At 35.0% G+C, this 13,375-nt stretch overlaps 1 protein-coding gene across 7 annotated transcripts in view; it reads left to right on the top strand.

Moving 5' to 3' along the window:
• ARHGAP29 (Rho GTPase activating protein 29) overlaps nucleotides 1-13,375 on the top strand; it is a 73,426-nt gene that overhangs the window by 45,930 nt on the left and 14,121 nt on the right. For all 7 annotated transcript variants that reach the window (XM_048220684.2, XM_057310452.1, XM_026497581.4 and 4 more), the window contains 3 exons: nucleotides 10,684-10,841; nucleotides 11,385-11,524; nucleotides 11,801-11,905. In XM_048220684.2, the coding sequence (XP_048076641.1) occupies nucleotides 10,684-10,841; nucleotides 11,385-11,524; nucleotides 11,801-11,905 (403 nt within the window). The remainder of the gene's footprint in view (nucleotides 1-10,683; nucleotides 10,842-11,384; nucleotides 11,525-11,800; nucleotides 11,906-13,375) is intronic.

The raw sequence follows: 13,375 nt of genomic DNA on the forward strand, positions 1-13,375 counted from the left end.
TACCAGTACTTCATTTCTTTTTATTACTGAATAGTATTCCATTATATGAATTTACCATAGTGTTTATCCATTGATCAGTTGGACATCTATGTTGTTTCCATTTTGGGGTGATTGTGAATATAGAGCTGCTATGAATATTTGTCTACAGGTTTTTGTGTCAACATAAGTTTTCATATTTCTAGGGTAAGCACGTAGGAGTAAGATTACTGGATGTTATGGTAAATGTCTGTTTAACTTTATAAGAAACTGCCAAATTGTTTTCCAGAATGGCCATAACATTTTCATTCTAACCAGTAATATATGAGAGTTCCAATTGTTCTGCATCCTTGACAATACTTGTCGGTTGTTGTTTTTATATTTTAACTGTTCTAATGTGTGTGTAGTGGTAGTTGTTTTAATTTGTGTTTCTGGAGTGACTAATGATATTGAGCATCTTTTCAAGGACTTATTTGCAGTCTCTATTTTGCCAATTTTTTAAAATTGAGTTGTTTGTTTTCTTATTGAGCTTGCATATTTTGTCTTCCAGTCTGAAACTTCTCTTCTTTTAGCAGTTTGTTTCAGGGAACAAAAGGTTTTAATTTTGATGGAATCTAACTTATCAATTTCTTTTATGTGTCATACTTTTCGCATTATATCTAAGAGAGTTTCAGGGTCACAAAGACTTCTCTCCTATGTTTTCCACTAAAAATTTTATAGTTTAGCATGGATACGTGATCTATTTTGACTTAATTTTCATATAAGGTGTGAAGTATAGGTAGAGGTTCATTTTTTGTATGTAGATGTTATGTTAAAATTATGCCTGTGGGATTTGAATTTATGGAGGTGACTGAATGCTGACATGGAGAGGTCAATGATACTGAAAGATGAATTGTTTACTTACATTTCCCCAGAGGAGGGGACGTGCTGTGCCACATAGGGCTACCGAAGTATCAGGTTTGGTGAAGCAGAGACTGGAGTGAGGGGAAAGCTGAGTACAGAGGCTTTACTGGGGTTTCCAAGGGAAAGACCAGTTAGGACAGGATAAGCAGTATAGGATTAGCCAGTTTGGATAATTCCTGGGATGGTGTCCAGTTGCCTGGTACCTGGCTCTGGGATAATTCAGAGCAGAAGAAAGTAACAACTTGGTGTGTGAGTTAGATAATGAGGTTGTTCGGGTTGCATATGAAAGCGATGCCCTCCCACCACTCCCCACCCCTGTGCTAAGAATTGGTTAGCCCTGGGAGGAGCAGACTTTCCCCAGCCGGCAAGCTTCTCAAGATGTCAAAACATTATAAAATATGGAAAATAAAAAACATTATTAATACAGGTGTCCACTTGTTCCAGTACCATTTGTTGAAAACATTGTGCCATCTCCATTGATTTGTCTTTGCATCTTTGTCAAAAATCAGTTGACCATATTTTTATAGGTCAATTTCTAGATTCTCTATTTTGTTCCATGGATATATGTGCCTGTCATTTGGCCCAAACTCTACTATTCTGTTGATTACTTTTGTTTTATAACAAGTCTTAAAATCAAGTAGTGTGAATCTTCAACTTTATTTTTCTTCAGAATTGTTTTGAGTATTTAAGATCCTTTGCCCATAAAAACATTGGAATCAGCTTGCGATATCTACAAACAAATCCTGCTAAAATTCTAATTGGAATTGTGTTAAATCTTAGATCCGATGGGAAGAATTGACTACGTATGTAGCATCTTAACTATATAGAGAGAGTTGTTTGATCCATGAAGACAGTATGTCTCCCCATTTATTTAGATACATGACATTTTTTTAATCAGCATTTTGTAGTTTTCAATGTAAAAGTCTTTCACATGTTTTGTTAGATTTAAACCTATGTATGTATGTATTTATTTGGGTAGCTACAGTGAATGTGACATCATAGATAAATAGCACATGAAATTTATGTGTATGTATCTATGCACACACACTTCTTTAATTTCAAATTTCAGTTGTTCATTGTTAGTATTTAGAAATACAAGTGATTTTTGTATGTTGATCTTGTATCTTGCAAATTTGCTAAAACTAAATAGTTCTAGAACTTTTTTGTAGAATCATTGGGGTTTTCTGCATAGAAAATCATGTTATCTACAAATAGGGACAGTTTTATTTCTTCCTTTCCGATCTTTATTCCTTTTATTTCTTTTTCTTTCTGCACTGGCTAGAGCTTCCAGTTCATTATTGAATAGGCTTGGGTGAGAGAAGATATCTTTGTCATATGCTGGACTTCAAGGGCAAAGCACTTAGTCAATTTCACCATTACATATGATGATAACTATAGGTTTTTTGATGATGCCCTTTATCAGGTAAGGAATTTCCCCTTTTTCTAGTTTGCTGGAAGTTTCATGATGAAGATGTTGGTTTTTTTTTTTTCCACTGCTGAGACTTTTGGGGTTGTTACTGGAGCATAAGCTAGCAAAACTGTCTGCTACAGTATATATTGAATATGTGTGTACGTATATCCTTTATTCCTTTATATGTACCTTTACACACTACATATTGTATCATATACACCAAAATATGATAGAGAAACAGCTTTAGAACAAATAATATAAGTACAGTTTATGGGACTTACGATACAATTTTTGCTAATTAAATTATTATAAACATTTATAATTGTGTCTTTGCTTTTTTTAAAAAAAGAAGTTAGATTTTATCAAATGATTTTTTCCACATCATTTGATTGATGTAATAAAACAGTTTTTCTTATGTAGTCTACTAATTTGATGGATTACATTGATGTTCGTTTGAGTTCTGATCTAGTCTTGCATTCCTGGATAACCTGCTTTTGGTTGTGATGCATTGTTCCTTTTCTATATTGCTGGATTCAGTTTGCTAATGTTTTGTTGAGTATTTTTTCCTTTTTCTTCTCTGTTAATGAAAGACATTGGTATGTTATTTGTTTGTTTGTTTTTTCTTATACTGTCTTTATCTAGTTTAATATCAGGGTAATTCTGGCCTTATAAAATGAGTGGGGAAGTGTTCCTTCCTGTCAGTATCCTGGGAGATTGTGTAGAATTGGTTACTTCTTTAGTTGTTTGATGGCATTCCCTGGTGAAAGTATCTGGGCTTGGAGTTTTCATTTTTGGAAGATTTTTCACTATGTGTTCAATTTCTTTTGAGAATAAACCTATTCGAATTAATTATTTCTTTTTGGGTGAATTTTGGTAGTTTGTGGCTTTCATGGAATCAGTCCCTTTTGTCCCAGTTGTCTAATTTATGTGCACAGAGTTGTTTACAGTTTTTCTTTATCCTTTCAGTGACTCAGTAGGCTGTAATGATATCCCCTCTTTGATTCCTAGTATTGGCAATTTGTACCTTCTCTCTTTCTCTCTCTGGTTAGTCTGGCTAGATAGAGGTTTATCAATTTTACTGACCTTTTTAAAGAACTAGCTTTTAATTTTCATTGGTTTCTCTATTGTTATTTTTAATATTTTATTTCTGCTTGGTTTGGGTTTATTTTGCTTTTCTTTTTAGATTCTTGGTGGTGGAAGCTTAGATTGTTCATCTAAGAGGTTGAAACCTCCCTGCTGTTTTAATATACATATTTACTTATTTATATTTCTCTCTAAGCACTGCTTACCTACATCCCACAAATTTTGAACTTTGTATTTCTATTTTTGTAAAATATAAAATATTTCCTAATTTCCCTTGAGACTTCATCTTTGGCCTGTGGATAGTGTGGAAGCTAATTGTTAATTTCCAAGTATTTGAGAATTTTCTAGGTAAATTCCTGATACTGATTTCTAGTTTAATTCTGTTATGATGAGAGAAATATTTTGTATAATTTCAATTTTCTTAGATTTGCTATGGTTTGCTTTATGATTCAGCATATGGTCTATCATGGTGAATGTTCCATGCATATACTTTTAAAAATGTGTATTCTGCTCTTCTTGGCTGGGGTATTTTGTAAATGTCAACTGGTTATTGTTGGTTTACGGTGCTATTTATTTCTTCTATATCCTTGATGATTTACTTTTTACTTCTATCAATTACAGAAAAATTTAGGGTTTTTTTAAAGTTTTTATTTAAATTCGAGTTAGTTAACATACGGTGTAATATCAGTTTCAGGTGTACCAGGTAAATTCAGTCTCGATTTTTTAAAAAAACTGTCAATCTATCTTTTAAGTGAAATACTTAGTTTATATTTAATGCAAATGTATGTTCAGACTTAGGCCTACTTTTCTCTCTGTTTGTACCTTATGTTTTCCTTCATCTGTTTGCCTTTTGCTGCCTTATATTGGATAAATTGATAATTTTTTAGAATTACCTATAATTTATATTACAGATTTAATTTAATCTATCTTTATTTATGTATTAGAGTTACATTTTAATTTATCTAAAATGCTTATTTGCATTTTATTATCTACATTTTAATTTACTGGGCTTTTGACTATATCTCTTTTTACAGTTTTTTTTTTTTTTTTTTTTAAGTTTAGTTGTTGCTTTTTTTAATGGTTGCACTAGGGCTATATTTATAAAAACTTTTCACTGGCTTAATTAGAACTAATATTTTACCCCTTCAAGTGGAACGTAGAAACCACATAGTCCCACCATATAAGTCCCTTTTACTTGCTTTGGGTTGTAGTTGATGTGCATATATTATATCTATATACTTTGAAAACCTCACCAGTCTTATAATTTTTGCTTTCAAAAGTCACATATTTTAGATAAGTCATCTTTTTTAATTACCCAGATATTTACCATTTCTGTTTCTACTCTTCCATTTCTAAGGTTCTTTCCCTTTGATATCATTTCTCTCTTTTCTAAAGAACTTCCTTCAGCATTTCTGTTATAGCAGGTCTTCTGGTGGTGAATTCTGTATTTCATCTGAGAATGTCTTTATTTCATCTTTATTCCTGAAAGATATTTTCATTTGACAAAGAATTTAGTTCTTTTCTTTCAACACTTTAAAAATGTCCTTCCACTGCCTTCTTGTGTTTCTAATGAGAAATCCTTAGTCATTTGAATTATTGTTTCCTCAATGTGGATTGTGTTGGGAGTTTTTTGTTTTGTTTTCCGCTTGCAAGATTTTTTTCTTTATTTTTGGTTTTCAGCATTTTGATTACAGTTTATTTGGGTGTGAATTTTATTGAATTTATTCCGTTTTAGGTTCCCTGAGCTTCTTGAATCGGCAGGTTTAACTCGTTATATTTGGGAAGTTTTCAGCTATTGTTTCTTCAAAATTTTTTTGTAGCTTTCTGTCTTCTTCCTCTAAGATTCCAGTGACTCAAATTTTAGACCTATGTTTTTATCCTATGGGTTTGGGGGGGGGGGGGAGTCTTTTTTTTTTTTTTTTTTCCAAATCTTTTCTCTTGATTGTTTTTCTATCAATCTATCTTCAAGTACACTGACTCTTTCCTTTGTTATCTCTATTTTCCTCTACAGTCAAAACAGTAAATTTTTTTGTTTAGGATATTTTATTTTCCTGTTTCTTTTTTATATCTTCCATTCCTGTGCTGCGGCTTCAGTCTTCCCATATTTTAAGATTATTTGCTCTTACATATTTAAACCGTCCTAGTAGCTGCTTTAAAGTCTTTATCTGATAATCCAAATAGGTGAGTCATCTCAGGGTTAGTGTCTGTGTATTATCTTTTATCTTGCGTGTTGATGAGATTTCCTGGTCCTTCATGTAACAAGTAATTTTGGATGATATTCTGGACGTTTCAGTATTACCTTATGTGACTCAGGGTCATCTTTCTAACCTATACTGAATGTTGGATTTTTTTTTTTTTTCATTGTTAGCAGGCATTTGATCTAGTTAGGTTCACTCTACAGCTCCTAAGGAATCCCTTCCAAGTCTTCCAGCTGTGAAACTTAGTCAACCTACTCTGCTGCTAGTGAGGGCCAAGTAGGGAAAGGATAAAGACAAAAAACAATAGGGATTTCAGACCCCTCACTCTACAGATCCAGTTTATCTGGTCCTAGAGAAGAATTCCCCTCAAAGTTGTAGATGTCCGTTCATCTGCTACTGCCGTCAGTGCCACAGCACCACATCTTAGTGCTCGGGACTTGTTTTGAGTCTGGGGGACAAGAGAAAACAGACAGACAAAAGAAACTAGAGGGTCCCCCCATCCCTTTCAGTCACATGTCTTTGACTAAGAGTTCAGTATTGGCTGGGAAACAGTAGCAAAAGAAATAACAGGAAGCATACCCCTGGATTGCTCATACCTTGATTTGTTGTTTCTCTCCACAATCAGCCTGCTACCATTTACTTTTCAGAATTCTCAGAAAGTTGAGAATTCAGTAGGAACCTGGGGGGTTGGGGGAGTGAGCCTATTCCATTTGAGTCAGAAACTCTCCATAAAATGTTCCTGAGTATTTAAAATTGTACCAAATTCCAATTAATGTGTAATTAATTTAGAGAGCCAATTTTAGCAAAATGATTTAGAAGAATTATAAAAATCCCAGGATTAGAAATTACATTATGAGTTACTTAGGCCACCCTTTGCGCTTGACAAGTCCTTTTCACCTCAGACAGTAGCTCATGATAGCTAAGATTGAGTATGTGCCTGCCAGTGTATTAAGTTCTTTGCCTACATTAACTCATTTAATTCTCACACAATCCCATGCCTTTAGCTCCATCTTGCTGGTAAAGAAACTAAAGTTTAGAAAACCTTTTTTCTCAAAATGTGGTCCGTGGGCCCATCACATGTTCTCATTACATTGGGAGCCTGTGAGAAATGCAGAATCTTCAACTCAGACTTTTAGAATCAGAATCTGCGTTTTGAACAGGAATCTCCCACATGATTCATTTGCACTTTAACTTTTTTTGAAGCATTTGCTTAGAGAAGTTACAAATAACTTGATCAAGGTCACCCAGCATGTAAATTGTAAAGCTAGGATAGAACTTGGTTGAATGACTTCAGAATCTGTACTCTTAAATACTGTGCTGTCTTGCTGAATGATTAATAGCCTGGGTGTCGCAACCCCAAAATTAATATAATTTTTATATAGAGCTGAAAGAAAATCTGTTTTCTTGTGGACCTTTCAAGTTATACCTTACTGCTATAATCCCTCTTCTACAAAATAACATTTTAAATATTTAAAGATAATTGTTATCTTCCTTTCCTGAATGTTTTTTCCAGACTACACACTCCCAAATCTGATTTTTTTTTCATATAACATGGTTTTAAGCTCTCTTACAAGGTATAATCTTGTCTTCGTACCTCTTAAAAAATGATGCTGTTTGGTGATCCAGCAATTATGATTTCCCTTAATTTGATGTGGTATAAATAAGAGGTTACTTAATTTTGTATATAACATATATATACTTATTAATGCCCACTATGTAGATAAAAGAAATGTAAGACAGATATCTGCTTCCAAGGAGTTTAGCATATATTTAGGAAGAGAGAATGAACATATCTGAAAAATTGGAGAGCGATACCTGTCAGCATACGAAGTAGGCTTTAAGGTTAAAGGTCTCTCGAACTTGGACAAATCCCCAAACTTACGAAAACCTCTACAGCATGTAATGTATAGAGACAGCTAATAGAGGTGTTCTGTGTATATCTTTGTGAATAAAATTTCATATTAGCTAGAGTTCTTTTGAACAAATTTAATTAATTTTAGTTGTTCTGTCTAGGATTTATTCACATGCAGATCCAAGCAGATACCAAATCCAACATTCATTTCCTGAATATAGATATTATTTTCTGGTTAAGAGCAATGACTTTCTCAGATTTATGTTTTCTTTCTTTCTTTTTTTTTTTTAAGATTTTATTTATTTATTTATTTATTTGAGAGAGAGAGAGCGAGCACAAGCAGGGGGAGCAGCAGGCAGAGGAGAGGGAGAAGCAGACTCCCCGCTGAGCAGGGAACACAATGTGGGACTTAATCCCAGGACCCTCAGGTTATAACCTGAGCCTAAGGCAGACAGACGCTTAACTGACTGAGCCGCCCAGGCGCCCTCCTTTATGTTTTCTTCTCCTCCATCAGAAGCAGAACTTGGGGGTTTTGGTGACTTATTTTTCAACATCATCTCAAATTGTTTTTAAAAATTGTTTATTTTCACTCCAGTACATATTACATATGTGATTGCAGAGAAAACAAAATTATTATTTGAGATACAAAGATTCTAGACACTCAGGTTCTCTCACTATCTTAAGGAAGATACACAAATCACATTTATATCCCAGCAAAATTGTAAGTTATATCATGGACATCTAGGATTACTTCTGGATATCTAAAATTGTCTTGAATTATGAAGTATCAAAGGGTAGGGGACAAAGATCATAAGTACATTACTGAGAGGAAGAAGAAATGACCAGGCCAGTGACTAGAGACCTAACCAGATCAATGAGCTTTGAAGAATGGGAAGACTTAGAACAAGAGTTTTGTTTTGTTTTAAAGTACATTCAAGAAAAATTTATCTTTAAAATAATACAGGATAGAGAATTATACTGAACCAAATTTATTTTAGATTATTGCTAATTTATATGAAAGAAATTTGCCCATTATTTGAAATTAAAATTCTGTTTGAACAGCTGTCATAAATATTTGCACTAATCCATGTGCCAGTGGAGAAACTAAAAATTTACTGTAGGTGATGAAAGCTGAGCATAAGGTTGGAAGTCCTGTGTGCTCGAGTGAGCAGTCCCAGAGAACAAAGAGAATTACAGTATGACCTTGGCTAATAACACTTTCTGTCACTATACATTTGGTCATTTCCCCTTTACAAGGCACTTAGGTCACTGTGCTAAATAGAGGACCTAGAAGAAAAGTCTAAGTTCCTGACTCAGGGACTTAGGGGCAGATTGGGGCACAAAAAACGTAGAAGCAGGATGATTTTTGAGGTATCTGTGAGCCACCCCAGTCAAGATGCCCAGCAAGTCCTGTAGGATCTACGCCATGGGCGTTCATTCAGTAGTGTTTTGTTAGGTAAGTGAGAAGGCTGAGTAACTTAGGGAAAACAAATTTTAAGATTGGGCTACCTGTATATATTACTGCTTAAGTCTTTATTATTAATGAATACCCAGAAACATTCAGCAGATGAATTGATTATGCCAATTCATAATTCATTTGGCTTTTTCAATTATTGGTGTTTTTAACTAGATTCATAAAGCTTACTAAAAAGTATAAAAATGTACAGTTACCTTTAGAATCAAGAGAGTAAGTTCAGTTTACCATTAACTGGTGAATTTTCTCATCATAGCCAGTTGCAGGACTTAAACTTTACCATCCACAGTTTGAATTTCCTTTGTTCCTTGAGAGAGTTAAAGTACAAGTAAGCTATTCTTTTATGTGCACTTTTCAAATACTATTTATGCTGAGTCTTAGTTATCCCTTGGGAATGCCTGTCTACCTTGGCAAGGACTTAGAGGCTAATCAGAAGTTCAGCATATGATCTGGTGTATCAAGAGAGATGAAGAGGAAATATGGCAGTCGTTGAAATAATATTAAGCCAATTGAAATTTGGCATTTATTCACATTGCTCACCTGGAAGCCAGAATGGCATTTTATAAAATAAATCAGATTATGTGATAGCTCTTAACACCCTTTAAAACCTTCTACTGGCTACCCATTATACATAAATTCGGACTCCTTACTGTGGTTTAGATGACTGTTTCTCTTTCTGGCATCATCTCAAACCAAAGCTTCACCTCTTTGGATGTGCTTCAGCCATACTGACCTTTCAAGTGTTTCTTGAGCATGGTAAGCTCTCTTGCACTCATCTTTGCTCTGGGGTCTCTGTGCTACCTCTTCCTTTTGTCTGGATTGGACTTCTTCCTGAAACTTTGCATTGGCTCTTTCTTGCATCAGGTCTCAGTTCAGATGTGACCTCCTCAGAGAGGCTTCACTGACCTACTGTATCAAAATGCCCCTCTGCAAATGCATACCAGGTTATATTCCATAACTTGACCGTCTTATGTAGTATCTATAGAAGTTTTCAATACCAGAAATTATCTTATCTACAAAATTTATTCTCCCTCCCTCTCACACCACTTTCAGGAGACCATAAAACTCTGTGAGGACTGGGCTGTCATCTGTTTATTTGCCATAGCATACTCAAAGCCTAGGTTTTGGGGAACACTAAACTAGTTCATTTGTGTGTAGTTCTCAGAATGGATTTGGCATGTTTGCAGGCATTTGTTAGGGGCTTTTGTTACTGTTACTACAAGTAGTAGGAATAATAGTATACGTAGGCATTTGTAGAAACTCAGTGGGATAATATATTTTGGATTGATTCAAGACAACACCTAATTATTAAAGCTGAGTACTATAGGTTGCATTATAGTTATAAAGCATTTTTATTTTTTAGAATTGAAAAAATGAAAGTCAAAATAATTGTGCTTTGATTGAAATTTTTTCCTTATACTTTTCACTTAAGAGTTTAGACCGTTGTAGTCAGACCATCAGATTATGGAGCTGGGGATCCTCAAAAACACATCTGTCCTAAAATTACGAACCAGCGGGGACACGGGGATATATTTTTAAACTTTCCAGTTTAAAGCCAGTTTTGCTGGCAACGATTACTCCTAGATACTGGATTACAACTGTTGTTTTTTTTTTTTCTTCCTGATCTAGACCTTGCACAAAGTCAGGCAACATAGTATTGTCGCAATGATATTCAGTGTTCTATGCTTCACTGTATGGCCTTTTTTCTTTTGAAATCAGTGTATATTTATATAGCGTTCTGTATAGCAGAAGTTATTTTGCCTTTTGTCTCTGTCTGTGACCATAGGTGACAGTTAACCTCTTCCAGATGCAACACCTACAGGCAGCCTCCCTTGCAAACAATTTACAGTCTCTCTGTGATAGTGCCAAACTCTATGACCCAGGCCAAGAGTACAGTGAGTTTGTCAAGGCCACAAATTCAGCCGAAGAAGAAAAAGTTGATGGGTAAGAATTAATGTGTAGATGAAATTATTTCAAAAGGTAAAACCTTTATTGCTAGGTTCCTATCGGGTAGTAGGTGGTGTCTTTTCCAACATTGGCAGAATTGACTTTAAAACTTTCTGAATTTTTTTTTTATATTCAGATGTAACTCACGTTAAGAGTAAAACTTTTCATTTTGACACAGAGCTCAGTTCTTTGAGATTTAGAAATCCTTTGAGAATGGCAATCATGGTCATGTCTATTTTGAATGTCCACAGATTTAACAACCTACATTTTCCACAGAGGTTATACTAGAAAAGTTTAATCATGACATGAATTATTGACCATACTTTTGCTATTCTTTTCCATGTTTCAGCTGTAATAAGTTCAAATGATTAATAAATTTTGTTCCCATCTCCTCTAAGAAGTTGAACCATATAATAAGGTTTATTCTTAATATTTCATTACTCTGTTCATTAAAGTAACAGACTTTTCTGAAAATAGAATAAAATAGGCTGGGTATTAGTTATTCTTCTAAATGATGAGTTTTATTTGGGTTTTTCTTAGGAATGTTAATAAACAATTAACAGATAGTCCCCACACTTCTGGATACAGACCTACCGACTCATTAGAGGACGTAGTGCGCCTTCCTGACAGTTCTAGTAAGATTGAAGAGGACAGATGCTCCCATAGTGCTGACGTCACAGGTAGATTTTTGCATTAAAGAGAACCCTGATGTATGAAGGATCAAGTTGTTTAAATGTGAATATGAAATGAATTGCAACTCTGGAATTTAAAAATCAGGCCTTGAATGATAACTTCGGGAGGCCTTATTCACAGTTGTAAGCACTGTGCCTATCTTAAAGTCGCCTGTTGATCGCTGTTAAAGAAATTTGACTTGTCTCATTTTATGTAATGTCAGTATTTCGCCTCATGAAATCTGTCTGTAGCCAAGTTTGACTTTAAATATTCTTTTCTTAAAGGTCCTTCTTTTATAAGGTCATGGACATTTGGGATGTTTAGTGACTCTGAGAGCACTGGAGGAAGCAGTGAATCTAGATCTCTGGATTCTGAATCTATAAGTCCAGGTACATAAGCATTTAAGTCTAGCAGAGAAAATTCAATGAAATATTCCTTTTGGGGGATATATTTTAACTACCTTATTTTTTTAATGAACTGTCTCCTAGAGAGGAGTATGTACATGTACACATGCAGCTTAAAGAAAAATAAGACAAACCCTCATATATTCACCACCCAGCCTATAAGAAATAAAACATTATCAGTATTAGACGGGCCCTGTGGGCACCTCCTTGAAAACCTTGCCCTGCTGCCCATCATCAGACCATCATCCTGAACTTTGTCAGTCATTCTCTAGCTATTTTAAATGTGTTACTACCTCTATCTACTTGAGCTTTGCCCTCTTTGGAATGTTATACACATGGAATTATACCATTTTTTGTGTGACTTCTTTCATCTGTTTTTTGGATCCATATTGATGTGAATAGCTGTCTTTATATGTCTTTATTTTCTGTATTCTGTATAGTATTCCATTCTGTGAACATAACTATACCTTTTAGATTGTTTTGTAGTTAATTGCTGTGATGAACAATAGAGTTAACACCAATTTTGTGCCTGTGATTACTTACTCAGGTTTTATAAATGTACCTTAAAAGGTACTTTGATAGAGAGAGTCCCGTGCTCCTTCTAGAGGCAGGATAGGTGTGTTGAACTCCCCCTTAGTGGCTTCAGAGAAGATAACTTGCCATAGGTAATATGGCTAGCAGGAAAAGAAGGTAGCAGTTGAACCCATGAGATTCTTACTTCGACATTCTTTCTCCTCCACTTTTCTGCCAAAGACTGCTCCAGTCCTGTTCTTCCCAGCCCTTCTCCTAGGATCCTTGGCACTGTGGGATATATATGTTATAAGATTTAACCTACCTTAAGAGTCCAAGGCATTTTTTTAATAGTATTCTATATATTACAGAAATTTTATTCATGTAAATAAGTCTCTTGAAATTTAAAGTTAGAAATCACTTCCATGCAGCATTGGAGTTTGTACACTTACTTTGTGTCTTCCTTTAAAACTAGCTCTGTGCAAGCAACACCCTGAAAACGTGAGCCTAAATACTTAACTGAGTATCTGTAATTAACTTTGTGAAAACAAGATGGTTGTCGCTACCTCCAGAAATTAAGACCCATTCTCGAGCAAGCCCTAAATTATTTGGAATCCCATAAGACTTCATGTGATAAAGACAAAAAATTGAAAACTTGTCACATGATAAATGGTGAAGACCTGGGCGGGGGGGGCCTGACCTGGGAACAAGGGAACAGGGGGACATGACAGCCGTCCTTACATCCTGGAGTGGGAAGGGACTAAAGTGACAGTGCTCGTCTGCTCCTTTAGGGAGAAAGGGGAACCAAAGGCTGGGACTCATAGCACTCAGGTTGCTGTGCAAAAATATAAGGGTGCCATTTTGCAGTTAGAATGGTTCTAAATGGAACGTGTGACCCCACGATTTCTCAGTCACTGAGAACACATGCAAAGCCAAAACTAGGTG

This window comes from Ursus arctos, unplaced genomic scaffold (genome assembly GCF_023065955.2).
Source record: "Ursus arctos isolate Adak ecotype North America unplaced genomic scaffold, UrsArc2.0 scaffold_12, whole genome shotgun sequence".
NCBI lineage: Eukaryota > Metazoa > Chordata > Mammalia > Carnivora > Ursidae > Ursus > Ursus arctos.